Below are 25,995 nucleotides of genomic sequence, written 5' to 3'. Positions count from 1 at the left end.
AAATGCGTGATAATAATAAAGTGTTTTAGAATTATAAGATAAGTGCAGAGAACTTAACAAAAAGGATTTTGTTGCAAGCTAAGTGAAGATAACAAATATTTGTCCATTTATATGCGTTAATTTAACGGGTAACTTTAAAATAATTGTAAAAAAGCGTAAGAATAAGTAAAAATGTTTTTTTATTGTTACATTTTTGAAATTAAATAATGGAAGTGCTATTCGATAGTCATTGACACCTGACAGCCCTGAACACCGAGCGTGCTGCCACATCGAGATAAAATTATGCCGTTAGCGGCGGTTAATTCGTTTTGAAAATTCCAGTTTATGTCCTTTTGCCAACCGGTGCAGACGATCTAGGAGCAGGAGATTTTCAGTCCATCTCCACGCGGCCCACACAGTAAATTCGCACACACTCCAAACCGATCGGCACATCAAAACAAGAGCGCGGCCGACGTGGCAACACTCACTTGTTTTTCATTTGACATTGAAAGGTGCTCGCGAATTCCAGAAAGGACGTTGGAAAATCGGCAGCCGCTCAGTACCTATCAAAAGCAAACACGGCGAAGTTGTGGTGCGGTGCTCTGGAGATTTGCCGGAGCCAGATAATAGGAACTACCCGACGCCTAAGCAGCCGGATCCGCTATTATAAGTGAAGTGTCGCGAGTGGTCGAAGCAGTTCGCCCGTGCTCTCTTCTCCGTGTGCTACTAATTTGCATCGAGTGCTAAATAGTCCTCCCCTGCCCTTCTATTCCGCATCCGCCTGCTGTTTCTGCTTGGGATAACTGAAGTAAGATGGCCGGCCCACTTCCTCCGCTCAACCAGGAGGCAGCGTTCCAGAAGCTGCAGGAGTACTACGACTCCAAGGGCAAGGACCTGAACATCAAGGACCTGTTCGTGAAGGACTCCAAGAGATTCTCAAAATACAGGTGGGTTTTTGTGTCGATTTCGCCTCCGAGGGTGGAAGTTACGTATCTAGTTCCCGCATACATACACTCATTTGTGTATCCCCCATCGGCAATCGTTTATTCATCGAGTTGCGCTTTGCCCACTCTCACTTTCACCATCGGCTGTCGAGTGTCGCCGCCACTCGATTTGTCCTTGCGTAAGGTCACAGCAACGACCTCCGAATCGTACTTGCTCTGAGGTCAAATGTTTTTCGTTTGTTTATCAGCCTGCGCCTGCACACCCAGAACGATGGCGAGATACTGCTGGACTACTCGAAGAACCGCATCAATGACGAGGTCTGGGACCTGCTCCTCGCCCTGGCCAAGGTGCGCCGCGTTAACGCCGCGCGGGACGCCATGTTCTCCGGCCAGCACATTAACATCACGGAGAACCGCGCCGTCCTCCACACGGCCCTGCGCAACCGTGGCACGGATCCCGTCCTGGTGGACGACAAGGACGTGATGCCCGATGTGCGCGCCGAACTGGCCCACATGAAGGAGTTCACCAACATGGTCATCTCCGGCGTGTGGCGCGGCTGCACCGGCAAACAGATCACCGACGTGGTCAACATCGGCATCGGTGGCTCCGATCTGGGCCCGCTGATGGTCACCGAAGCGCTGAAGCCCTACGGCAAGGGCCTCCACTCCCACTTTGTGTCGAACATCGACGGCACTCATCTGGCCGAGGTCCTCAAGAAGGTCAACTACGAGACGACCCTCTTCATCGTCGCCTCAAAGACTTTCACCACCCAGGAGACCATTACGAACGCCACCTCCGCCAAGACCTGGCTCCTGGAGCATTCCAAGGAGGTAAGTACAGCGAAAGGTCGAACATTAATTGACCTTCATTGATAGCGCTTTAAGCAAAGATAACCAAACTAATACAATGAACCATCGATGCGATATGATGGACACTCCAGTGATTTTTCTTATCATAAGAGGCATTTTCACATGTTCAAGCTATTAAATCAATTTAATATGCTTATAAATGTGACTAAATACAGCTTATGACTTAATCAAAGGCTAAATCGGCTTTCAAATTCAAATTAAATTTTCCCAATATGAAATAGATAATGCAGCCAAAGCAAATAGTTACATCACTACATTTTAGTCTGACCTATATTTACCAACTATTTTTGTTTCGTTTTAGCCTGAGTCCGTGGCCAAGCATTTTGTGGCCCTGTCGACCAACAAGGAAAAGGTCACCGAATTCGGCATTGACAGCACCAACATGTTCGGTTTCTGGGATTGGGTGGGCGGACGCTACTCCCTGTGGTCGGCCATTGGACTGTCAATCTGCCTGTCCATCGGCTTTGAGAACTTTGAGCAACTGCTGGATGGAGCTCACTTCATGGACAACCATTTCAAGACGACACCATTCGAGAAGAATGTAAGACTCAACTGAGAGTTAAGGAAAATGAGTGTAGTTAACCATGCTATTGGCTTTCCTAGGCTCCTGTTATCCTGGCGTTGCTCGGCGTTTGGTACTCCAACTTCTTCAAGGCGGAAACACATGCCCTCCTTCCCTACGATCAGTACTTGCACCGGTTCGCCGCCTACTTCCAGCAGGGCGATATGGAGAGCAACGGCAAGTTCGTCAGCAAGTCGGGCAAGCCCGTCAAGTACAGCACTGGTCCGATTGTGTGGGGCGAGCCGGGCACGAATGGCCAGCACGCCTTCTACCAGCTCATCCACCAGGGCACCCGCCTGATCCCCTGCGATTTCATCGCTCCCGCCCAGACACACAATCCCATTGCCGGCGGCAAGCACCACAAGATTCTGCTGTCGAATTTCCTGGCCCAGACGGAGGCTTTGATGGCCGGAAAGACGGTCGACGAGGCCAGGACCGAGCTGTCCAAGGCTGGTCTGTGCGGCAACGAGCTGGATAACTTGTTGCCCCACAAGGTGTTCGTCGGCAACCGGCCCACAAACTCGATTGTGGTGAAGAAGGTCTCACCTTTCACCCTGGGCGCGTTGATTGGTACGTCTCACTGTTCCAGCTCACAAGCACTTATTAATGTCAATTGATTTTGCAGCGCTGTACGAGCACAAGATCTTCGTTCAGGGCATCATTTGGGACATCAACTCGTTCGACCAATGGGGTGTGGAGCTGGGCAAGCAGCTGGCCAAGGCCATCGAGCCGGAGCTGGACCACTGCAACGAGGTCTCCACGCACGACAGTTCCACGAACGGCCTAATTAACTTCATCAAAGCCAATTGGAAGTAATCATGTCTGGCTATTTGTTGCAAATTAAAAAGAAATGTTTACACAAATGCTCTAATTGTTAGTAGTTTCTGAGCTGTTATTCAGTAGCCGCCGCTTATGTATACTCGAGCTACAAGCCCCCTGTTTATTGGCACATTATTCAAGTGTATTTATGAATTGGTCATGTTTGTTTGCTTGCGTATCGATGAAATCTCGTGTCGGAATTAGACCAAAATTAGGCTCTCACTATTCGTTGTTGCACGTAGTTTAAAACCGTAAATAAAAATTTATGAATTCGATGTAAAAGCCTGTGTTTGAAAAACAATGCTAATTTATTTACTCGCGGCGCGGCGCAGGGAATTGATTTTAAGCTTAAATTACGGGGAGGCTGTCTAATCCTGGGATACGTCAGAGTCTGTGTCTGCGTCGGCGTTACCATCGTCGGTCGCCAGGTCGTCGTCGGCCATCAGCTCGTCTTCCAATGTGCTCTTCGGGCTGTCTGGCTGATCCTCCTCCAGATCGCTCCAGTTCTTTTCTGCTTCGGACTGGGGCTCATCTGCAAGCAAGCGAATTAAGACTCGAGCCTTGTGCGAAGAGAACCACTTGATAACTTACCTGGGTCTTCGTCCAGGATCAGGGCATTGTTATCGTTGAGATGACTGACCGCGTTCCGGTTCATCTGGTTAATTATCAGGTTGACTCGCCCGGTTACTCTTAAAAGAAAGAAGGCATTGAAAAGTTGTTAAATCAACATTGCCAATATAACAATAATAGGAGTACACGCATTACTAAATTTTGTCGTGGCCAGATTTCAAAAATGGATCTTTTGTGCAATGATGGCGCTAGCTGTATGGATATCTCCAGCCCCCACAGCAAGAAACCACCGAGTCCAGGCAGTGGCGCCCCAGCATTGGGACCAGGCGGAGCCCTACCCATTGCCATAGTACCCAGCATATCCAGCTTAGTCAACCAGTGCAACAAGCCAGCCTGCGATGACGCTGATATGCAGTGCATCATCGACCTGATCGAGGGCACACTCTGCGAAGCCGTGGCCATTATTGAGTCAGACCCGCGTGGTCTTTTTATCTACAACTTTCCGAAAAGGCAAAAGATGTCCTCCATCAGCCTGATCTCTTCAGTGTTCACTGACACCGTTGTGGCCAACGGAGAGGATGATCCCTCGATCACAAATCATTACACGGGTGGCCTTGGCGTTTCGGCGGACTCCGTATCCAGTGGCTTGGCGCGCAAGATGCTGACCATCGGGGACTTTGAGTACTCCAATGCCATTGCCGACATTAGGGATTTCGTCAGTCGCTGGGAACTGTCGCCGGACACCAAGTGCGTGGTGATCAGCAATCCGATTCGACACGAGGTGGCCCAAAAGGGAACCATTCTCTTTGTCGATGCCCATTTCTCTCGGCCAACACCCCGTTGTCCGAATCCCCTGGCCGTCGCCAAGGTGCGTTTCATCATTTCCGTGTCCAAGATTCTACTGAAGCACTATCCCGTGATGATCACCTACCGCTTCGAGGGTTACAACACGCTCTATTACGGCCTGGGCGAACGATGCCTCAACTCGTTCACTTTTCAGCGATTCTACATCGACACCATTCTGCACACCAAGCTGACCTTCTTCGCTGCGATCTCGGAGTGTCGCCACGGCACCATCGAAAAGCCCAAGCATAATATCAAGCCGAAAAATTCAAAGAAATCCGGCTCTTGAACATTATTTCACTATTAAAACCCTTGTTTTGTGTCTTTCAATTCCCCAATTTTACTTACTGCAAAGCTTCCGATAGACAGTGCATGCGCTGCTCCGCCACGCCGAGGCAAACGGCCATTTTTTCGCGCAGAGCCTCCTTGTCCTCGGACAGCAAGACACTAGTGTGGGTGGAGGTCAGGACGTGCAGCCAACGCAGGGCGGAGCGAACACTGTAAAATAACTTCTTTAGAAAAAGACTCAATAGGGCTCTACGGAAAACACTTACCTCGCGTGCTTTCCTTGCAGCAGGATGGAAATTTCGTTAATCAAGGGATTGACATAATCGAGCGGTAACCGATCCAAGGTCAACTGTATCGTCTCTGGATCCTGGGTGCTCAGAACGGCTTGTATCATCCTGAAAACACACTTCTATTAAAACAAACATCTATGGCCATTGTTCGACAATCCCTTACGCCTGATCCTTGCTGTGTAATGCCTGCATTAGCAGCTGCGTCTTGCTCTGCGTCAACAACTTGCCGCCACTCAGTTTGGTTTCTTGGATTTTAAGATGTTCTAGTCGGGCTTCCATGGGCACTTCGTTTTGCACTTTCTTCTGCGAGATGGGCAGGGCGTTGTTGTACTCCACATTTTTTTGGTTTACAATGGGCTTCTGGACCTTGGTGGCGGCCACGTAGCCCGGCTGCTCCTTTCCCTTCTTTTTCGCATACCGCTTTTTGGGATCGGCGCGCACAATAACGTTTAGTTTCTCGCCATAGTTGGGCGTATAGCGTTCAAACTGCAGCTGTTGGCGGCTTCCGTAGCCAAAGAGGATTTCGTGGGAGCGATTTGAGTCTGTCACAAAGTGTGCCGCCACTGCTAGAAGTGGTTCCACTGTTTCGGCGCCATCGGAAACGATCTGCAGCGAAACCTTGGGCTTCACGAACTTCTCTGCGGATAAACTGTGGAGACATAGTTATTCAGTACGTGTAGCGAAGCGTGTATTCACATGACCTACCTGTTTACATTCAACAGGTAAATGTGTATAATGCCATTTCGGGTAACACTGGCCACACGTAGCTGACCATCGTCGCGCACTTCGCTGGTCAGACAGTAGGCCAAATCTTCCATGAGGAGTGTGCAGGCGGAGGCTTTGTTCTTGCCCTTCTTGTCGATCTTCCAGAAGCAGATTACGCGCTCCATCTTGGCGGTGGTCAAAACGAATTCAGTGCCATCTGTGCTCGCCACGCTGCTGATGGTGTTTATTTCGCCCGAGTGGCCGGTGAACGTTTCCACCAGCTCCTTTGTCTTGATATCGTATACCTTTAGCTGTCGGGAGCCAATGGCCAGGGTGCCGCTTTTCTGCAGGTAGACTATATTCTGGGGCTTCTCGGGTCCCACTTGCCATTCGGCGATGGAGCGCTCATCCGTCAAGGACCAAACGACAACCCTACAATCGGCACCCACGGTGTACAGGTGACCAGCGTTGTCATATGTAATTGAGGTCACTGGTCCATCATGGCTGTCACCACTGAGTGTTCGAGAAATCTGCAAGGATTGATAGTGGTTTATTCGCCTTTAAGGTTCTTTGACCGACTCACCTTTCCCTCGGCCAATGAGTATATAACCACTGAGCCCTTGTACGTTCCCAGAGCAATGTGAAGCTGATCACCTGCATCCTGTGCGTGCAGGCTCTTCCGCGACTTCTTGGGTCGGGAACCGGCCACCGAAACCCACGTGAGCGCTGTGCACGACCCGGATAACTGTAGATTGGGCGTAAACTCCTGATACAGCGTGTTCGTCTCTGTGTTCCATATCCGCAGAACTCCCTGCTCGTCCACCGAGGCAAATAGTTGGCCACCATTGGGCGAAAACCCCAACACGTGCTTCTTGCCCAGCGACATCGTTTTTTATGTTTTGAATTAGAGATGGGCGCTAAGGCTAGTGTTTACATCGGCTCACGCTCGTCGCACTGCATGCAATCATCATCACTCAAGTGTCACGCACGACTCACGATTGAATTGCATCTACCGACGTTTCTTATACCCTTGAAAGATTAATCATATTATATACAAACAAAATTCAATGAATGAACAATATAATAAACCAATGGGATAGTGCATTTCTTAAATCAACTTTTCAGTTTTGAATTTTAAATAAATACCTAAATATGTTGGGAGTGGCTATTGTCTCGGAAATATTTTACTCAAATTGTATTTGGGGTATTCCTCAAACCTAATGTTTTAAAATTTCCTCAAATCTTAATATTACTAAATTCTTTTGCAACTGTAAATATTATTTATTTGAAGATAAAGTAACTTTTATACTTATTCCTGGATTATTTAAGTAAATGCGTTCAAAAACCAAAAAATAAGCTAGATTAATGTAAAATAAAAATAAAAAAGCGCCAGTCACCGTTTACGATAATCGATAGGCAAGTGCCATCGCTATCCCATCCAGAATGTTCGCGGCCACTTTGAGGTTATAACTCTAGCTGGAATTTACCGACTGACTCCGTGTGAAATTGAAATCTGTGTACAAAAATGGCTTTATCCGTTCCCAAGGCTCCCGGTGTGTCGCAGATGCTGAAGGATGGCGCCCGGGTGAGTGCAACAAGGAGGAATAACTCTGCGAGGAGTCCGCCGGGCATCGGTTTCATTAAGATTCGGCTAAAAAGAAAACATGCCGTCTCGGGGAGGCGCGTGATTAGTCATCCTCATGGAACTAAGCTCCACATATGAGAGAAAAATGACTAATTTAATGGTTTTACGTTTGTCCTTAGATGTACAGTGGGCTGGAGGAGGCGGTGTTCCGCAACATCAGCGCCTGCAAGGAGTTCGCACAGACCATGCGCTCCGCCTATGGGCCAAATGGCATGAACAAGATGATCATCAATCACATCGAGAAGCAGTTCGTGACCAGCGATGCCGGCACCATCATGCGGGAGCTGGATGTTGAGCATCCGGCCGCCAAGCTGATCGTCATGGCCAGCCAAATGCAAGATGCCGAGGTGGGCGATGGTACCAACTTCGTGGTGGTGCTGGCCGGAGCTCTGTTGGAGTCCGCTGAGGAGCTGCTGCGTCTGGGCATCACCACTGCCGAGATCTCCGATGGCTATGAGAAGGCCTTGGAGAAGGCCCTCGAGATCCTGCCCACTCTGGTGAGCCACAAGATCGAGGACTATCGCAATGTGGAGAAGGTCAAGGAGGTACTCCGCACATCGATTATGTCGAAGCAGTACGGTCAGGAGGACTTCCTCAACGATTTGGTGAGCAAGGCCTGCGTCTCCATCTTGCCGGATGAGGGCACTTTCAACGTGGACAACATTCGCATCTGCAAGATCTTGGGCAGCGGACTGACCAAGTCTGAGGTGGTCCGCGGCATGGTCTTCAAGCGCTTCGTAGAAGGCGATGTGACCTACGCAGAGAAGGCCAAGATCGTGATTTTCTCCTGCCCCGTCGATATCATCCAAACTGAGACCAAGGGCACAGTGCTGATTAAGTCGGCCGACGAGCTGTTGAGCTTCTCCTCCGGCGAAGAGAGCCTGTTGGAGAGCCAGATCAAGGCGATCGCCGATGCAGGTGTGAAGGTGGTTGTGGCCGGCGGCAAGGTCGGCGACATGGCCCTGCACTTCCTCAACAAATACGGCCTGATGGCCGTGCGTCTCAACTCCAAGTTCGACCTGCGTCGCCTGAGCCGCTCCGTGAACGCCACTGTCCTGCCGCGCATCACCACGCCCAGTCAGGAGGAGTTGGGCTACTGCGACAAAGTTTGCATTGAGGAACTGGGAGACACCACAATTGTGGCCTTCAGGTGGGATTTTAATTTAAATTGACCTAGAGAAAAGACCATTATAATTTTTTATTGAATCATTGCAGGAACGAGGGCAAGGACTCGCGCATTGCCACCGTGGTGATCCGTGGAGCTACCGACAACTTCATGGATGACATTGAGCGTGCCCTGGATGACGCTGTTAACAACTTCAAGTGCCTGACCCGGGATGGCCGCTATCTGCCCGGAGCTGGCGCCACCGAGATCGAGTTGGCCACCCAGCTGTCCGCCTATGCTGATACTCTGCCTGGTCTGGACCAGTACGCCGTGCGCAAGTTCGCCAACGCGCTGGAAGTTTTCCCCAAGGCTCTGGCCGAGAACTCCGGCATCAATGGCACGGAAATCGTCAACCAGTTGTATTTGGCCCACAACACCGAGGCCGGAAAGACAATCGGATTCGACATTGATGCCGAGAAGGCCAGCACCATCGACACAACGAAGGCAAAGCTCTTCGATCTGTACCAGGCCAAGTTCTGGGGTCTCAAGTACGCCGTGGGCGCGGCCGCAACCATCTTGAAGGTGGACCAGATCATCATGGCCAAGCGCGCCGGAGGTCCCAAGGTGCGACAACCTGCCGGCAGCGATGACGAGAGTTAAGCGGCTCCTCTGTGATTCGTGCTCCCTACTATAACTAGTTTCTCCCGCTCCCACAAAGAGTGCATTGTATTTTCATAAACGAGTCCCATGGAAATTATAAATTTCATTAACCACTCTCACACTCTCACCAACATACACAGCCATGCACACAGTTTCTTGTATTAATAAACTTAACTTACGAAAACTGAACTGAAACGCGTGATCCTTTGGGGGGTCCTTCGAAATAAAACAACGTGGTTTTTCGCACCGAACCCGGTGCCACCGCTAGATAACGAATCTAAGTAAGTTATCGCTTTTTATTTTTGAAATTTAAGCAAACGATTATTCATTTTGTTGAGTACAATATTTCAAATGCTTATTCGCAGATACATTTCAATAATATTTGTGAGGACTCGTCCCCGTTTGCATCGCAAAAGAGTTGTATTAATTTTCGAATAAAATACGATCTCGTTGTCGCTTTTCATTTGAAGTGAATAAAAGGTGTTAAAGTGTATTCGATGAACATGATTGGTTTTGAGTACGTGTGCATCTAATGCCCTTTCTTTCCAAATGCGATTTGCCCTCTATGGATAAGTTATAGAAAATGACACATCTGAGGACGAAACCAAGCCATCCGTGCTCCATTGGATGGTTCGGCTGTCCTCGGGCTGATAACTTTGGGGTATAACTAAAAAGTCTGGATGCGAAGTGTCCGTTGGATCGAAAACTGTTCTATGCGGAATGTTTAAGCAGAAACTAGGAGGACTCCCGTAACCGACTGCAGTTTCGATTGATGGGGCGGCGGCTCCCAAGAAAGCCTTTCGCAATGGCGGCTTTGGACCACATTTTGCTGTTTGCTCACGACAGCAAACTGGAGCTCAAAACCTTTTATACAGGTTTCCGAATAGAAAATGCCGTCTGCAAAAACGTGTGATTCTTGCTACTAAGTAAACGTTGTCTGAATTTTCCTACGTTAAGAACTAAAATCACCGCCAATTCAAAAACTCTAGTTAAATGCAATTTTGGAAGAACCGATCGAATAAACTATACCTTCCCCATTCCCATCAACACTGAGCTGGCGACTTGGACAGTCCGTCTCAGAGGGACGAGAATCGTAATTTCGGGATGCAACATGTGTGTATGTACGACTGGGTGTGTGCTGATATCATCCGCGTGCTCTCCCTACAGGATAATCATTGCCTCTATCATTCCAATACCGAACAAAGGTGCCCTATGCCATGTTAGTTTGTACAAAAATAACTTGCTTGTGTGGTTACTGTTCTCTCATGCCAATAACACTTCAATTAATTGCGCTCAACACGTTCACATTTATGATTAGAATGGGTGCCTTTGAGGGGGAAGAATCACACATTCTTCTCGACATTTTCGCCAAACTGGAGAAACGGACAGTTTTCGAGTTTCTGAGGACATTGGTATGGTGGTGTTGTTACGAAATGAAATAAGTTATTGGTCTTGCGAAACTTTTTGCTTTCATTGAATTGGATTGGATATCGGCTTGCTACGCCGTAGTGAATTAAAATGGAGAAACTACGCTAAGAGATAAATATTGATTACATTTTGAAGTTACTTGGTATTATATATGCTCTTGTCGCTTACTGCAACGTTCGTTATATACTTTGACTAAGAAAAACTGGATAATAAACGCACTAAATATTGCGATAAGTTCAACTAGCTTGTTGTTGTGGGTAGCATTTCTGCTTCGTGTTAAAGCTTTTGAGTAATTCAATAAGATACATTTGTTGTTTGTGGTGTCGATCCACCCGCTGGTGGTTAATAAGCTTCAAAATACATATATTTTCAATACAACTTGTCCTTCTTACTCTCGCCTCGTTATCTTCTCAATTTTCAACAAATACAACAGATATTTCTCGAAATAAGAAGGCAAAATATAACATATGTATTTCCGTTTCGACTGAGTTTGCGTTTATTGATATAAATTTGTATGTCGGATTAAGTTGATAGTTTTGTATATATAGAATTTCGGTTTGGGTAGAGTAGTAGGTGCTATAGTCAGCGCATTAATTGTCGTTATAGTTGGGATATTCGTGTACATTAACTGCGTTACTCATCGGGAAGGAAACAACTCTGATATCTTTGGAACAAATGCTTCGATTTAGATTTAGATATAGATTTAGGTTTGACATTGAGTTTGTGTTTCTGGGTTCGGACATTACTTCTTAACGTGGCTGGTACACATTGATATATCGATTCAAATATATATATATATTCCTCGCAATTGGAACTAGAATTGGAATTCAAACTTCTTGTAATGATATTGCTTATGACAATCGTAGCTTTTGTGGCTCTTGCACAACTATATATTGTTCCAGGTGGCGTTGACTGGTACTGGGGAAGTACTCCACACACGTTTGCGTCCTAATCCATCTTGCTAAACTAAAAATAAGCTAAACGTCCGCCGGCGATCGCTGACTCCTCGGCAACGGCGGACAATCCTCACCGCCTCCTTAGAGGACTGTGCACGACGATTTCTCGCGGAAGGGATTCACCTTCTGGCTGGTGAATCCGGTAAGCAGGTAATCCTCCTGCTCGTGCTCCGTGATGTACTTCATCATCTTGGCGCACGACTCCGAGATCGTCTGGCGGACGATGGCCGCCTCGCGACGCAGCTGCTCCACCACGACGCGCTGCTGCTGCAGGGATGATGACATTACGTCCATGATGGCTGTCTCGGATAGGCCTATGGTTGAAAAGGTTCTCAGTGTTACGGATACTGGGAAATGCAATTACGGGATAGTGGATTTGGGGTGGTGTGCTTGGTTGCTAGTGCTTGTGTGGCTTCGCCGAAGGGCTTGGTCTTTGGCTTTGGCTTATCTTATCGTATGATTCTGGGTATACTGGTTTGGATGGATCTTAATGGCTGGCTGGAAATAACAAGTTGGTTATATGTAGTTTAGATATCTCATTCTTTGTACAGGCTTCCCCATACGGGCACAACATCGAACAGGCGACACAAAGCTATACATATGTGTACAATTTCGCGATTCTAGACAGAGATAGTTGGTAGATTGGTGTAGTTTAGTCAGTGTTTAGTACTAGGCGGGAAGTTAGGATAGCTGGTGAGTCACACTACGCATCATACATATGTGTTATTTTGTGGCACATGTGAAGAACCGAACGCAGGCATTGGTTTCATCGATCGCATTGCTGATTAACTTTCCAGTCGAACTGGAAGCCTTGACGCGAACAAGTGCAAGGTTATTAACTGACCCCAAGTGGGCGTGGTGGTGTTGGGCGGTGGGGCGCTACTCGTGCCAGCTCATGGAGAACCCGAGTTATGTGCAAAAAACACTGCTCAACTCGTTGGGAACACCCAAAATTAGTTTTTTATGCAGAAATAGGGAAGGAGAACACACACACAAACACACGAAGGCGTACTGCGCCGTGTGGTTAGCAGAGGGATTATAGTGGAAAAGTGAAGATTTCGACGGATGCACACACAACACATAACTATATTGGCACACTATTTGTTAATTACCAGCTCCGGCTTAAATGGTTTTTTTTACTCTCGAACTCTACGGGCCAAAATCCAGCAAAGTTGACGAATAAAAGTGGATACACACCCAAACTAGTGATGTGCCGCGCGGCGATAGTTCGGGCGCGTGAGCGCGCCAGCGGCCATCGCTAATATTCGCGCAGAAAAACATACAATTCGTACCATTTATTAGTTCCATGCGCTCTGCAATATGATGGCCAAGGACAAGGGTCTGGCTGTGGCCGGATCGGCGGCCCCCTTGCCGGCCGCCCTCGACCACGAGTGGTCCGCCGAGGAGGAGCTGCAGCTGTTCCACGCAATGGAGGGCCTGCGCCCGGTGGGCATCAACAAGCACTTCTACATGTCCTGCATTGTCCAGCGTCTGTCCAAGTCGCTGAATCGTGAAATGCCCAGCGAGCTGATCTGGCGCCACCTGGGCACCATGTACAAGCTGAAGGAACTGGACGATCTGGAGTCGCTGCCCTTTCCCAACGAGGAGCGCGAGTTCAGCCTGCCGGAGCAGGATTACGGAACGCTACAGACCAAAAAGACGGTGGAGGTGCATGCCAACGAGGAGGCTGCAGAGGCACAGTCGGCGCCTCCAACAGCAGAGACCAATGGCAAAGGTAGTTCGTTAGTTATCATCAGGGTTCACTTGTAACTATGCATGTTTTACAGCTCCACCTGCAACCAAAGCGCCGGTACCGGCGAATTCCGCCAAGGACGGCGACAAGAAGCCCGTCGCCAAGTCGCAGGAGCAGCTGCCCAAGCGTCCGGCCAAGCGCACACGCGGCTCCATGTCCAACGAGTCCATCAGCCCCTCCACCACGCCGCCGCCGGTGCAGAGCAACAAGCGCCGTCGCATATAGGTGGCCCCCGCCCGAAACTGACGATTGTTGATCCGTTTTAGCTCACTAGTTTTACTGTACTCTAATAAAAGGATTTATTCTTCGAAATCGTTGTCCTCCTCGTTGGAGCCGTTCCCGTTCTCCTGCGCCAGAACCTCGGTGGCTTGCATGTTTTCCAGGAGCGATTTGAGAAGGCGTCGGTTGAGATGATCGGTCTGCGTCAGTTCCCGGACTGCCTGGGGCGGGGCATTCTCGTCTGCCGGTGCAGGGCTGTTCCCAGCTGGAGTCGGAGTCTCGGCCATGGCTTTGATGTGCTCCAAAACAGGCATTTTTCCCCCGAGAAATATCAGCTTTTGCTATGACACACAGCCCGCAGGGTGACTCGTGCACTTGGAAACTTGGCTAAGTGGGTCCACTCGATACAGTATCGATAAGTTGGCGTTTTACGTCAGCCCTAGTTCCACCCCTAAGTCGATCGAGTTCCAATTGGACAGATTCTCCCGCTCGAATTTAATTTAATCGGCAAATATAAACAAATACGCTCCAAATGTTTGTGCCCGAAACGGAGGATATGCTGCCCAGACTAGCGCCCAGGCCGAGTGCAGCAGTGCCCATGGGCCACACCAATGAGATTATAGGGCCCACCGTGCCGGAGGTGTCCATATTGTTTGGCCAGCCGCCGCAGGATCCGCAGATGCAGCCGCAGCAGCCACATCAGGATCATAAGGAGTCATCTCCTCGTGCTGCACCCACCTTCGCGTCCTGGAAGAAGCAAATGCTGCCCAGGGTCAACTTTTCGCCCATTTTGGCCACGGAACTGGGCCCACGCACCGCTCCCAGCAGCAATAGTCCGTGCTCCTCGAAGGAGTACCTAGTAATGCCCCGGGATCGCAACTATGCAAGCGACGCGCAGCAGACTACCAATCATGTGAACTGCAATGCTGGTGCTGGCTATAATGCCGAGCCCAAGCAACAGGCATATCAATCTAGGCGCTTGTCCAGCTCCTCCAACACGGATGTCCTTACCATCTGTGCTGGCACACAGACCGATCCCTACAACCCATCTCCTCCGCGAAAATCACTGCCCCAGGTTGTCTACTCCGACATCGACGTCAGCAACCTGGCCAATAAGAGTGACCTGGCGTCCCTGGTCACCCTTGTGGAGTCCATGTGCCATGAGCAGCAACAGCTTCGGAATCTCTGCGAGATGATTTTGGAGCAACAGCAGCGAGCGAAACCCGAAGGCATCTCAAAAGCCAGCAGTACCACTGGCACCCAGTGCGATATTCTGCCCACCAATCAAGGTGGGTACGTTGAATCTGTATGAAAAGAATCCAATAAAACATCTTTATTAGCAGGTAGACGCTTGTCTCCCATAATGCAGGATTTCATAGCAGAGGAGGAGGAACCACTGCCCCCGCCACAAGCACGAGTGATTCCGCAGTTTCCGTCTCCCCGACCACATCCGCCGATGGCCCAATCTACGGGCTATCGGGCCAATACGCCTCAGGGAAGGCGGATCCCCCAACTAGCCAAGCCCAACACCGAGAAGAGCCTGGTGATGAACGAGCTGGCGCTGAAGTACTTGCGGCAGCCCGTGGACGAGCTGATGAAGGATATGCGCCTGGGGGCCTCGCCCAAGTCCCCTAATCCGGAGCCACTGCGTCAGATCGACAACATCGGCCACGCGCAAAGTCCCAACGACATATCCAATGCGTCGTACAAGTATCTCAAAAAATACCGCCTGCTGCCCGAGGAGCAACTGGAGCCGGTGTGTCCACAATCTCCCATGGCGGCGACCGCCTCTTCGCCACATATTCAACTGGACTTGGAGAATATCAGGAACCAGCCGAAGCTGTTGTGAAAGCATGTACAATGTTCTTTTTGTTATTTATGCATATGTCTATTTGCGATTTAAGTGGAAATATATTTCAATACACGGAATAACTTGACACTCATCTGGCGATCCCAGACTAAACTAACGCAGAGAACCACACTTTGTATACAAAACAAAAAAGACATCGATATCTGAAGACACAATAAGAATATACGTTTAGTGAGCTTGGATGCGGCCCGGCGACGGTGCTCTAGCGCAGAACCAACTGCAGCTCGGATGCGGATTGCAGCAGGACCTTCAGTCCCTGCATGAAGCCCGCGCACTGCGCAAAGTCCGTTCCGAAGGCGATTTGCGTGTGGATTTCCAGGGCATTGGCATAGTCGGATATTTGAATGTACTGAACTATTTGATTCAGATATTGCACCGTGGTGGGAGTGAGCTGGAATTAAAGTAAGTGCCATTAGTGAATTGCAATTGAATCGCGATCTAAGGCAGCAGCTCTCACCTTTCCATCTCTCAGGCAGTCGTAGAGATTTTCGAGCCTCTTGACAACATCCACAAACTTTCGTTTTGTGCGCTTAAAGTTCAAACAGATATAGAATAAAGTTGGCTCTCTTTATGGATCATTTATTAATACACTTACCGGATCATTGGTCGCGCCCAGGCAGCGGTTCTTCAGCTCCTCCAGCACAGTCTGCAAGTAGATGTACTCCTCGGGCAGTGGTGGCTTCTCTTTGGGCGGCGCCGGTTGGCGCTGTTGCTGGATGGGCGCTGGCTGCTCGGTGTAGCCAATGGTTTGCTGTTGTCCCTGCCAGTTCTGCTGCTGAAGTCCTCCCTGGCTCGGAATCCCAGAGGCTGGCTGCTGAGGCTGGAGATATGATTGCTGATGCTGCTGCTGCTGCTGGGGATTGTTGTTGAAGGCAGCCGGGTTGTAGTACGTATTGGGCACTCCTCCAGGTGGTGCTGCGTGCTGTAGAAAGTAAACACATTTTTGATCTACTTCTTGAGCAATAATCCGCTTTGAAATCCCACCTGATATTGAGAGGGGTCCACATAACCGTTCTGGTTTTGATTAGGGTCGACTGGGAACAGGGGATGGAAGATTGCAGCACTTGGCTCAACCACCGGCTTCGGCTTAGGCTGTTAGAGAAGCAAACAATTAGGATAAAGCCTATGATATTTGGTAAGACAGTACTTACCGCTCGCGAAGATTTCAGTGCAGGAGGATCGTTCCAGCCGGGTGGTGGTGTGGGATTGCGTTGCACATTCTGGATAACTGGTGGCGCAGCTGGCGGTTGCATTGTCTCGATGGGATTCACGCCGGGCACGAACTGATTCTGCTGAGCTGGCATGAATGGCGAAGGGTTGTAAGGTTGGGCAGCCGCAATCGGATTCGTGTTGAATGCGTTGCTGTTGTACGTTGGCACGCTAGCTGGCTGGGGTGCGGGCCCAGGCACTCCTCCGCCGCCAAATGGAACCGCCGATGGAACGGGGGCCGGCACTGGATTGTACGGCATGCCGTAGGAACTGGTTGGAGCTGCTACAGATGGGTCCAAAACGTATTTGGAGCGGCCAGAAAGACCCGATCCGCCGGAGGATGATGCGCCTCCTGCTGGCGGCGGACCACCTGAAGAGCTGGCATTGCTGAGTGGGCGCGGTGGTTGGGCTAGGGGCTCTGGCTTTACAGGCTGCGGATTGAATATCTGTGGCGGAGCCTGAGGCTGCTGGGCTCCTGGGTAGCTTGTTTGTAGTGGAGGCACTTGCGTGGGCCAGCTGGGCTGTGCATACTGATTGGGCGGCTGGCCGTAGGGAATGGGAGCCGAAGGCTGTGGCTGCGAGAACGATCCCCGACCGCGCGTCTGTTGGTAGCCGTGTGGCGCAGCAGCGACTGGTGCCTGTGGCTGGGTGTAGTCCAGGTTGACAGCGTTGTTTATCCGGTCTCGCAGGCTCTGCAGAACATCGCTTTCGCTGGCAGCTCCTCCGCCCAAGGTGGTAATGTACTGCAGGGCTGCAGTCAGAGCACCCTGCGACGCAAGAAGACCGCCGTACTCAGTCAGGAAGCCGGCAAAGCGACCAGCCAAGTCCACGGATATGCCTTGCTGCTCCAACGACTTGCACATCAGCATCACCATCTCAGCCAAGTCCTGCAGTTCTGTGGTGTTGGGCTTGTAACCCGGGTTCTGCTGCTCCAGCCGCTTCAACTGGTACCACGCGGTGACCAGTTTGTCGATGCTGCCGGCGCAAATGTAGCAGAGCATGGCGTTGCGCGTAAACTCGGCGCTGGAGGCACACTCACTCAAGAGGCGATCGCCCAGTCGCTCGCAGATGTCCACCACCTTGCGCTCGCTGTGCTTGAGCGCGGCCACCAGGGCCTCCTTCCACGAGTCCACAGTGCATCTGTTGACGAAGTCCAGCCAGTCGCGGGATACCAATGCGGAGATCACGTGCGACAGCTCGTTCTTCTGCTGCAGCAGGTAGCGCGTTTGCGTGCGGTTCAGAGTCTCAATGCCAGCCGTTGAGGCAATAATCAGGGCTTCGGGAATGCGCTGCGCCTCCAGACAGAGCTCCACGGCAGCGTCCACATTGCCAGTGAGTATTGCCTCGGCAATCAGGCTATCTGAGTCTGCAAATGTAGAAATTCGATCATTTAACAACTGGATGTTACTAGCTGGCCAAGTTAGAACTAGTTCGCCCAAAAGAAAAGCTTTTACGTTATTAATGTTTAGATAAAAAGTTACCAAACTAAGTGGGCATGTGTATTACTTACGATCTCCGCTGGGAACCTTGAATTGCGGCCTTGGGGGAGTGGCAAAGTCGTTGTGATTTTGTGAGTCGATTGCATTGCCATCAAACTTGTTATCTTGCGTCTGCTGGGTAAGAAATAACATTCGTATAAGAATACACCTCAAATTGTGCCCAGAAAAAGCTGCTTTGAGTTTGTTGGCCTCGATTAAGAGCCTGGCATGTAAGCTCTTACCGAATTATCGGTGCTATAGTTTGTACTCTGATCACACTCGACCTCGGAAGAGTCGCTCTACGGCAATGGCATAGCATGAGTTATGTTATCGGATAGAAATATACAGAGCAAGATGAGCATACGTGGAAGATCGAAAGTGTGCGCAATGCTGCTTGTTTTTCTTTTTCGACTGATAAGACAATGTCTAATGAGCACTTACATGGGTCAGTGTCGAGATGCGGGTCGTCAGAGTATCCACATCCGAATGCGAGTTGCCATCCGTCTCCTTGATAAACTTGTTGAACTTGCTATCGATGTCGTCTTTGTTGTAGCCTTAAAAGTAATACAAAATCTTAGCTCATGTGGCTGCGTACGCATCGAGTGGACCTACCCAAAAGGTTCAGCATTTCCTCCTTGGGATTAAGCTCGAAGTTCGCCTTGATAAAGTACCAGATGTAGCGGCCATGCTGATCCGGTGTCTCGTCTGCTCGCTGCCGACAGTAATCCGAATAGTTGGCATCGACCAGAGAGCGTTCCAAGGCATTGGCCCGGTCCACAAGGGCGGATTCGGTGGTTAGCTGTTGGACCTTGACCGTTTTCGAGGTTCCATTGAAGCTGACCAACTTGCCACCGAACTAAAAACGAAAAAATGGATTTTTAAATAGGGTTATCAACTTGTGGACGCTAGCTAACTTACTCCAAAGGCAACGCCACAGGGCCTCTTCATCCATTTGGGAGCGTGCGCCAGGTCATGGTAAACCACTTGCGTGGCCTGCTGTGGAATTGGCTCCTGGGCAAACTGATCCATGCCCGGAAACGAGTCAGCAATCTTGTTGGCGGTTTGCACAAGGTGGTGAGTGCCTCCATGTAGAGAGTATATGGAAACTGCTCCCTCCAAGCTGGCGCTAGCTATCAGAGCCGGATTTCGTGGGCAAAACTGCACATCGGAGTACCAGGAGGCAGTGGTGGCAACCTCAGATAGGATTTCTCCCTCAGGAATCTTGGTATTGGGGTTCCAGCAATAGATGCGGTTATCTTTGCCACACGAAACCATCAGATCGTTGTCCTGCAGGCACCACGACATTCCCAGCACTCCGCGCTCATGAATCTGGTATGTTTTGGCTGGAGCCGTGGCATATCGCAGATCCCACAGCTGCACCACTGGCGCCTGGTCGTCCTCGGAAGCCAGCCACACCTGCGTCGCCGCCTCCGGATGCCACTCAATAGCGTGCCACCTCACTCGCGACTGCGAGTCGGAGAGCTTGATGATCTGCTGACTCTTACGCAGATCCCAGATAACGCAGCGCGTGCTGAACACGGACGCCAGAATGTGCTGCACCTGCCGGTTCCACGCTACGTTCTTTACGTCCTCCAGCGGTTGTGTCTTGGCGCCGGGACTCATGCTTGTTTCCGGGTTGTTGAGGTCCCAGATTAAGATTTCCGATTCGGAGGCGCATGAGGCCAGCAGGTTGTTCTGGAAGGGATTGAAGTCCAACCCGCTAACGGCGCCTGTGTGCTTGTCCTGGCGCTTCAGAAGCGGCTCCTCCTTGCCGGCTAGCAGCTTGTCGGCTGAGTATATGTTGATCTGCCCCGCCTCGCAGCCGCCCACAATCAGGCCACTGGGGTGTGGTCCCACTGGGCTCCAGATGAGTTTTTGGAACCTGCGGGTTGAAAAGACGGTTTTGTGAACGACTCTTGATCCACAAATTGAAAGCCAAAACTCACTTGTACTGGCTGGACACGCTGGCCCTCAGCTCCAGATCGTATGTGGCATCGCTGAAGTTCGGGGAGTACAACTCCAGAGTGGAATTGGCATTGGAATCGAATTGTTGGGCGGCGGTGCCGGCGGCCAGGAGAATCTGCTGCTGCTGCGCCGGCGACCAGGCGATGTTCACCGTCTTTTGCAGTTCCTTAATCTTCATCTTGCAATGTCCCTTCGTGCTGCTCGTGCAAATATAGCGAAAAAACACAAATATTATGGGGGGTACAAGTTTAGAACGAAATTGTGTCACGTCCAATTGGAGTAAGCCCCGTCATCACTTTTTCCCATTGGCTTCCCCATTGCAGATGTGGCCCAGTACTGTCCGCCCGGCTTTAAGTATGTTTAAGTATGCTAATTGCGCAACTTACACACAATTGTGAATGCAATTCGTACTCGCTTGCGCTGCAACGAGACTTTTTGATCTTGAATTTAACTGGAATCGTTAATATTTTTAAGAACCGTAGGAACGGCCAGTGTGACCGTGCTCTGAGCCAACGTAATATACCATTGGGCACGCACTAAAATACCAAATGCGTGCTGGCCGAATATACTGTGAGTTTAACGGTATGCAATTTGAATATTCCATTTAAATGTGCAACTTTAAAAATAGTTTTTATTAGTTTCATAAATTATTTAAAATGGCAATCGATATTATTTAAAGATTTATTCCATCGAACTTTTAATATTAATATTTATCATGTGCTCATTTTAAATTCCAGATCACATTGCATTTATTTTTTGAAAAGGACTCGAATGTAGATCTCTTTATTATAGGTATCTTTCATAAATATAAGCTATGATTATTTAATACGCATGGTATGCATCGACTCATTTGGCAGACGAAATGGCCGCCACACGCTGCTCCACCTTGGCCACCTTGGTGTTGATAGTCTCCAGATTCTGGGCGAAAGTCTCCTGTACGGAATGCAGCAACTCCTTGTTGTTCACCAGGCTAGTGGTGATGGTACCCTGCTTCTGCTCAATCTCTGCGATGATCTTGGCGAAATTGTTTGCTGCAGACCAAGTTGATTAGTTACAGAAACAAGCACAATGTTAAATAGATTTGCTTACCATATTTATGGAGGGCTTCGAGGGCTTGCATGCGTTCGATGACGTGCGGCAATATTTCCACCACGGGCTCCGTGCGCTTGGCGATATCGTACAGTTCCGTGATCTTCTGATCTCGTTTGGCGTCTTGGGCACTGCCGCTGGACTTTTCGGCGATAGCATCCATCTTACCGGCCAGCGAGGTCAGGCGCTGCTCGATGGTATCCAGTTTATCGGGCTGTATCAGGGCCGCCTTGGTGCTGAGATGTCGCACGGCCTCTAGTACATTAGTGGTGTTGGTGGCGGCGGTAAGGCGGCTCAACTTGTCCGGGTGCGCGCCCACCACCTTCTCCAGCTGCGAGAGTCGCTGCTCTAGACTGGCCACGCGGGCCGTGGCCGCCAGATCGGTGCCAGGCGTGGGTATGGCCGTGAGAACGCCGGACTGCTTGAACTCCTCCACCTGGCTAATGAGAGCTTTCACCTGCTTACTGCCAGGCGTCTGCTCTTTGCCCAGCACTTGCTCCAGCTTCAGCGACTCCAGCACCTTTCGGGCCGTGCTTATAACCGTGGCCACCGCATCGTACGACTGCTTCTCCTCGTCGGCTACCTTGCGGTCCACCTGCAAGGCGGCCACCTCGTTCAGCAGCTCGTTCATCTCAATCTGCAGGCGCTGGCACTTCTGCACCGGCGTCTCTTTCTCGCCCTGGCCGACCAGCTCGTAGTCGCTGGAGCCGCGGGTATCGTATCCTCGGCACATGCGGCGTCCAATGCGATCCGTGAAGTCCACACTCCCCTCGACCGTTGCTCCGCTGAAGCGCTTGTGAGCGACGCTCGGCGAGATGTGCAGTCGCTCGATGGCTTCGTTCTCCGGCTCCTCTTCGTAGTAGTCGGATGTATCAAGCTCCGGGTCATCGGGAGTTTCGTACACGTCCGGCTGGTCATAAGCCTAAAAACATATAGTACATACATAATACCAAAAACGAAAGCTCAAACGTCACTGCCATGGTGCGGAGTTCCGACTTACTATTCCCGGTAGGTTCTGGAACTTGGGATCGGCCATTATTGTGGGCACGTCGACGGCGGTGTCCGGAATCCTTTGGCAGCAAAATAATTACAAACCTTGCAAAAATCCTTTTTTACAACAATCAATCCAATCTGATGTCATAAAAAAAGTTACCGTGCGCGGATACCACACAAATGCCAAATGTCGCTTTCCATGGTATATTTATAAACAGAGGTATTTAACAAAAGTTAATTTAAAAAAGTCAGTTATTATTTGTAACGGTTAATAAGCTAAGAAGAGTATTGCAAAATATATTTTTTGATTACAATAAAATTCGAATTGAGTGATTGTATTTTATACTTCATGTTAATAAGGTGTACTTACTCATTGTACCTTGTACCATTTTTAAAAATATATTAAAGCTTTTTGTGCCAATTGAATCTATTTTCAGTTTAGAGAAAACGACATACATTTAAAATTGTTCATAAGCAATTGGTGAATAATTCAATAATCCACTTCCAATTGGGAAATCAATGGAGGTACATTTTTCTTCTGGTATTTTATAGACCAGCTAGGATAGCAAATAGGCACGGTCCTACTGTACCTAGCACAGGTACTAGTTAGTCAACACTGTAGTTTTCGGGTAGTTTGCGGGCGAAGTGAGTGAGCGGTGGGAGCTGCTAGTTGGTTGTGCTAAACTTGACATTTTGCATCCGAAAACAATAGAGTAATGTCTGGCTTAGAGTACGGGTTGCATAGATACGATGACCTGCCGCTGGAGGTGAGCATATAATGTGAACGGACCGCTGCGGTCCCGTGACCAATCCATCATTTCGAGCGTATCTATATCTGCATATCCATATACCTGTTAGGGCAGTCAGCTGATTTTGTTTTTTTTTTTTGTTCCACCCCCAGATTGTTTTGAAGATTTTCAGCTATCTGGGCTACTCGGACCTACAAGCGGCAGGATCCACCTGCCAGCGATGGCATGCGGCGCTGGATCAGACGGAGTTTAACCAGCGCACGCGAGTCTGCTTCTCCAAGGTGGTGCTATCGGATCAATTGAGTCCTGGAGTGGATCTGATGCGCTGCGAGCGGCGTTTCCAGCACTTCCTTTTCGAGGACGTGACACTGGGACAAGTGAAGGAATTGATGCGCTTCATGGGCAGGACCGCTCAGTCTCTGGCTCTGGACAATGTGGATTTGAACGACAAGCAGTTCTACGGCATGCTGGGAGTGCTGCCCCATCTCCATTCGCTGTCGCTTAAGCGCTGTCTGCCGCTGTTCATGTCCGGCTCTTTCCTGGACTCTTACAACAACTCCTGTCCTGATCTAAACGACCTGGCAAGCAATCTGGCCGGCATCAAGGAGCTGACGCTGTGCGAAAACCGGTACCTCACGGATGCCATTCTTATGCGTCTCACATCGTTTATGCCCAGTCTGGAAGCGATCAACATGTCCGGCTGTCACATAGCCTTTCATAATGCTATTCATCGCAGATTTTACCCAGCTACCAGCTCCTCGGATCACGTTTTGCCCAGCGAGTCTGTGCTCACGTTCAAGTTCATCCTCACCATTCTGAACCTGCAGCGACGTACGTTGCGCGTGTTGAACTTTAGTCACACCCTGATTGGCCAGGCTTTGTTGGCCCTCTGCGACCTCAATCTTCAGCTGCAGCGTCTCTATTTGGCCGGATGCAGACAGCTTAACTGCACCACAATCCGGAACTTTCTAGCCACACAGCCCCAGTTATGTGCGCTTGATTTGTCGGCCACAATGTGTGTTAACGATGAGAATCTGGCCGCCTTGGTACAAACTAATCCGCAGCTGGAGCACTTGAAGGTGAACGGCTGCCCGAGCATTACAAATGCTGGTGCCATCCACTTGGCCAAGCTGAAGCGTCTCAAAAGTCTGGACATCTCAAACTGCGACAACTTGACAAGCAGCGGCATCATTGAAGGCATCGCTAGCGAGGAGAATCCAGTAATACAGGAGCTGAACGTGTCATACCTTCGGATCGGCGAGGAATGCATCAAGGCAATTGCCAGTAACTTACGATGTCTGCGATCACTGCACTTGAATCTCTGCGTCATTGGAGCCACCGATGAGGCTATCCAGTCGGTCATCGGCCAGCTGCGATGGCTGCGCGAGCTCTCTTTAGAGCACTGCAGTGGGGTAAGACTAAATGTTGCGATAAACATAAGTTCTCCCTTGTAATTTGGTTTTATTTACATATAGCTAACCGATGCAGCCCTCACAGGCATAAACATATCCAAGCTGGAAATGACTCGCAAGCAGTCGGGTTCGCAGGTGTCGTCGATGGACAACTTCTACCCGCCGTACTCGTACACGCTGGCGGAACGAGACAGCCTGGCGGGTTCCCTGCAGTCCATTAAGATATCGCTCAGGAGCAAGGCCGAGGATGAGATTTTTCGGGATGCCCGGCGAAAGCAGGCCATGCTGGCCGCCTACGAAATGAACCTGATACGAGAGGATGATTTCGAGGGTCACAACATTCAGCAGTTGCGGGGTCTGCGATCGCTAAACTTGCGCGGCTGCAATAAGATCAGTGATGTATCCTTGAAATATGGGCTGAAGCACATCGAGCTGACGCGGCTGATGCTCTCGAACTGCCAGCAGATTTCGCTGTTGGGCATGGAGGCAATGGCCAGCAGTTGTCCATCGATTGAGGAGCTCGACCTATCCGACTGCTACAACATTACGGACAAGACCATCCAGGTGGTAACGGCTAAGTTGCCCCGCCTGAAGGCACTGCACATCAGCGGTTGCAGCCAGTTGACGGAGCACACGCTGGACGCCATTATCACCAACTGCAGCTGCCTGCAGACGCTGTCAATCTATCGATGTCGGAGCATGTACCAAGACTTGGAGGAGAGACTGTCTGGCGTGAAGACGTTGCGCAACCTGAACATGGACAATCTGACAAGCATCGACAACGCCGAGTTTTTCCGCCTGAAAAAGCGACTCGATTACTGATACTTTGCCGCAATCTTCATTGTCTTGATGTTGTACTACTTTCAGCTGTACAACTTCCGCTAGTCAATCGCCCCAGCCGTCGGAACAACCCACATATATTTATTTTTATCTATCGGCCCCCAGCAGCTGGGCTATAGTTGTGAAAGCTTTAGTCAAATAAACAAACATATACATATATAACATATATATAACATATACATAGACATTGTTGTATTTGCATATATGTACACTTAAATTTACACTAACCGCGCACGTTAGATTAGCAAAATTACAAGTCTCGATTGTAATGCAATTAAATTTTCGTACGTAACGTTTGTCCGCATTCAACTGTGATTTTTTGTAAGGTACGAATCGTATGATAAGTATACACGATTGTAAATTTTGTGATCGGTTACCTAAATTAAAGTTGTTTTTTATTGTTGAGTATTTAACTTGATTTAATTCGTTAGTAGTTATATTGTTGAAAATTTGTTAATTCAGTTTTAGCGAAAAGCCAAAAAATGAAGTTTTTGAAAACACGTTGTGGTAATTGTAATTGCATACTTTACAACAAGTCACTGTCACTTCTTATAAGCTTTATACGATAAAATCGTTAATGAGACAACCGAACTTGAATGGTTAATGTATTTGTAAATAAAACGTTAAAAAATAACTAAGTAACTTAATGAGTGTCTAGTAAATTTATATTTGAAGAACAATATTCGATGTAGAAACTAAATAGATGTTAATCAAATGACTGTTTTTACATTATGGAAAGGTATTCCGAAAATTT

The 25,995-nt window shown here is 49.3% G+C and overlaps 11 protein-coding genes across 17 annotated transcripts; 6 read left to right on the top strand and 5 right to left on the bottom strand.

Annotated features, from left to right (window-relative positions):
- The first annotated feature begins 183 nt into the window (after positions 1-183).
- On the top strand, positions 184-3,456 carry LOC27208705 (glucose-6-phosphate isomerase). 2 transcript variants are annotated; one of them, XM_016184270.1, is made up of 6 exons: positions 184-649; positions 789-926; positions 1,172-1,754; positions 2,095-2,334; positions 2,397-2,925; positions 2,981-3,456. In XM_016184270.1, the coding sequence occupies exons 2-6, from the start codon at positions 793-795 to the stop codon at positions 3,169-3,171; spliced, it is 1,677 nt and encodes a 558-aa protein (XP_016026576.1). In that variant the 5' UTR covers positions 184-649; positions 789-792; the 3' UTR covers positions 3,172-3,456. The 2 variants fall into 2 exon arrangements, with proteins under 2 accessions (XP_016026576.1, XP_016026575.1); XM_016184269.1 differs by having other exon boundaries at positions 184-926.
- Positions 3,445-6,819, bottom strand: LOC6733615 (WD repeat-containing protein 43). The gene is made up of 7 exons (XM_016167677.3): positions 6,454-6,819; positions 5,871-6,400; positions 5,329-5,814; positions 5,142-5,270; positions 4,936-5,085; positions 3,766-3,863; positions 3,445-3,706 (listed from the first exon to the last, which is right to left on the bottom strand). Exons 1-7 carry the CDS (start codon positions 6,754-6,756, stop codon positions 3,543-3,545), a joined length of 1,860 nt encoding a protein of 619 aa, XP_016026573.1. The 5' UTR covers positions 6,757-6,819; the 3' UTR covers positions 3,445-3,542.
- LOC6733616 lies at positions 3,889-4,917 on the top strand. The gene has a single exon (XM_039291639.2). The coding sequence runs from the start codon at positions 3,968-3,970 to the stop codon at positions 4,874-4,876; it is 909 nt and encodes a 302-aa protein (XP_039147573.1). The 5' UTR covers positions 3,889-3,967; the 3' UTR covers positions 4,877-4,917.
- A 476-nt stretch (positions 6,820-7,295) lies between the features above and the next one.
- Positions 7,296-9,469, top strand: LOC6733614 (T-complex protein 1 subunit theta). Its single transcript, XM_002080632.4, has 3 exons — positions 7,296-7,455; positions 7,635-8,665; positions 8,731-9,469. Exons 1-3 carry the CDS (start codon positions 7,396-7,398, stop codon positions 9,278-9,280), a joined length of 1,641 nt encoding a protein of 546 aa, XP_002080668.1. The 5' UTR covers positions 7,296-7,395; the 3' UTR covers positions 9,281-9,469.
- A 1,711-nt stretch (positions 9,470-11,180) lies between these two features.
- Positions 11,181-12,896, bottom strand: LOC27206155 (guanine nucleotide-binding protein subunit gamma-1). 2 transcript variants are annotated; one of them, XM_016167675.3, is made up of 2 exons: positions 12,777-12,896; positions 11,181-11,978 (listed from the first exon to the last, which is right to left on the bottom strand). In XM_016167675.3, the coding sequence occupies exon 2, from the start codon at positions 11,956-11,958 to the stop codon at positions 11,746-11,748; it is 213 nt and encodes a 70-aa protein (XP_016026571.1). In that variant the 5' UTR covers positions 11,959-11,978; positions 12,777-12,896; the 3' UTR covers positions 11,181-11,745. The 2 variants fall into 2 exon arrangements, with proteins under 2 accessions (XP_016026571.1, XP_016026572.1); XM_016167676.3 differs by having other exon boundaries at positions 11,181-12,162; positions 12,777-12,886.
- LOC6733612 (MRG/MORF4L-binding protein) lies at positions 12,187-13,729 on the top strand. Its single transcript, XM_002080630.3, has 2 exons — positions 12,187-13,399; positions 13,452-13,729. Exons 1-2 carry the CDS (start codon positions 12,985-12,987, stop codon positions 13,640-13,642), a joined length of 606 nt encoding a protein of 201 aa, XP_002080666.1. The 5' UTR covers positions 12,187-12,984; the 3' UTR covers positions 13,643-13,729.
- On the bottom strand, positions 13,674-14,041 carry LOC6733611. Its single transcript, XM_002080629.4, has one exon. The coding sequence runs from the start codon at positions 13,948-13,950 to the stop codon at positions 13,717-13,719; it is 234 nt and encodes a 77-aa protein (XP_002080665.1). The 5' UTR covers positions 13,951-14,041; the 3' UTR covers positions 13,674-13,716.
- Positions 14,042-14,049: 8 nt separating this feature from the next.
- On the top strand, positions 14,050-15,573 carry LOC6733609. Of its 2 annotated transcripts, none has more exons than XM_016167232.3 (2): positions 14,050-14,925; positions 14,980-15,573. In XM_016167232.3, the coding sequence occupies exons 1-2, from the start codon at positions 14,169-14,171 to the stop codon at positions 15,483-15,485; spliced, it is 1,263 nt and encodes a 420-aa protein (XP_016026570.1). In that variant the 5' UTR covers positions 14,050-14,168; the 3' UTR covers positions 15,486-15,573. The 2 variants fall into 2 exon arrangements, with proteins under 2 accessions (XP_016026570.1, XP_016026569.1); XM_016167231.3 differs by having other exon boundaries at positions 14,977-15,573.
- Positions 15,503-20,700, bottom strand: LOC6733608 (protein transport protein Sec31A). 4 transcript variants are annotated; one of them, XM_016167672.2, is made up of 12 exons: positions 20,545-20,700; positions 20,140-20,355; positions 19,112-20,075; positions 18,806-19,049; positions 18,635-18,747; positions 18,436-18,492; positions 18,226-18,328; positions 16,658-18,081; positions 16,491-16,598; positions 16,102-16,428; positions 15,964-16,035; positions 15,503-15,897 (listed from the first exon to the last, which is right to left on the bottom strand). In XM_016167672.2, exons 2-12 carry the CDS (start codon positions 20,334-20,336, stop codon positions 15,709-15,711), a joined length of 3,798 nt encoding a protein of 1,265 aa, XP_016026566.1. In that variant the 5' UTR covers positions 20,337-20,355; positions 20,545-20,700; the 3' UTR covers positions 15,503-15,708. The 4 variants fall into 4 exon arrangements, with proteins under 4 accessions (XP_016026566.1, XP_016026568.1, XP_016026565.1 ...); XM_016167674.2 differs by having other exon boundaries at positions 18,226-18,325; XM_016167671.2 differs by lacking the exon at positions 18,436-18,492.
- A 206-nt stretch (positions 20,701-20,906) lies between these two features.
- On the bottom strand, positions 20,907-22,424 carry LOC6733607 (dynactin subunit 2). Its single transcript, XM_002080625.4, has 3 exons — positions 22,248-22,424; positions 21,248-22,169; positions 20,907-21,189 (listed from the first exon to the last, which is right to left on the bottom strand). Exons 1-3 carry the CDS (start codon positions 22,281-22,283, stop codon positions 21,005-21,007), a joined length of 1,143 nt encoding a protein of 380 aa, XP_002080661.1. The 5' UTR covers positions 22,284-22,424; the 3' UTR covers positions 20,907-21,004.
- A 292-nt stretch (positions 22,425-22,716) lies between these two features.
- LOC6733606 (F-box/LRR-repeat protein 2) lies at positions 22,717-25,883 on the top strand. The gene is made up of 3 exons (XM_002080624.4): positions 22,717-23,007; positions 23,142-24,401; positions 24,465-25,883. The coding sequence occupies exons 1-3, from the start codon at positions 22,957-22,959 to the stop codon at positions 25,221-25,223; spliced, it is 2,070 nt and encodes a 689-aa protein (XP_002080660.1). The 5' UTR covers positions 22,717-22,956; the 3' UTR covers positions 25,224-25,883.
- The last annotated feature ends 112 nt before the right edge of the window (positions 25,884-25,995 follow it).

The sequence above is a fragment of the Drosophila simulans genome, chromosome 2R (genome assembly GCF_016746395.2).
Source record: "Drosophila simulans strain w501 chromosome 2R, Prin_Dsim_3.1, whole genome shotgun sequence".
Classification (NCBI taxonomy): Eukaryota; Metazoa; Arthropoda; class Insecta; order Diptera; family Drosophilidae; genus Drosophila; species Drosophila simulans.
This window is presented reverse-complemented; position numbering and strand designations above follow the sequence as displayed.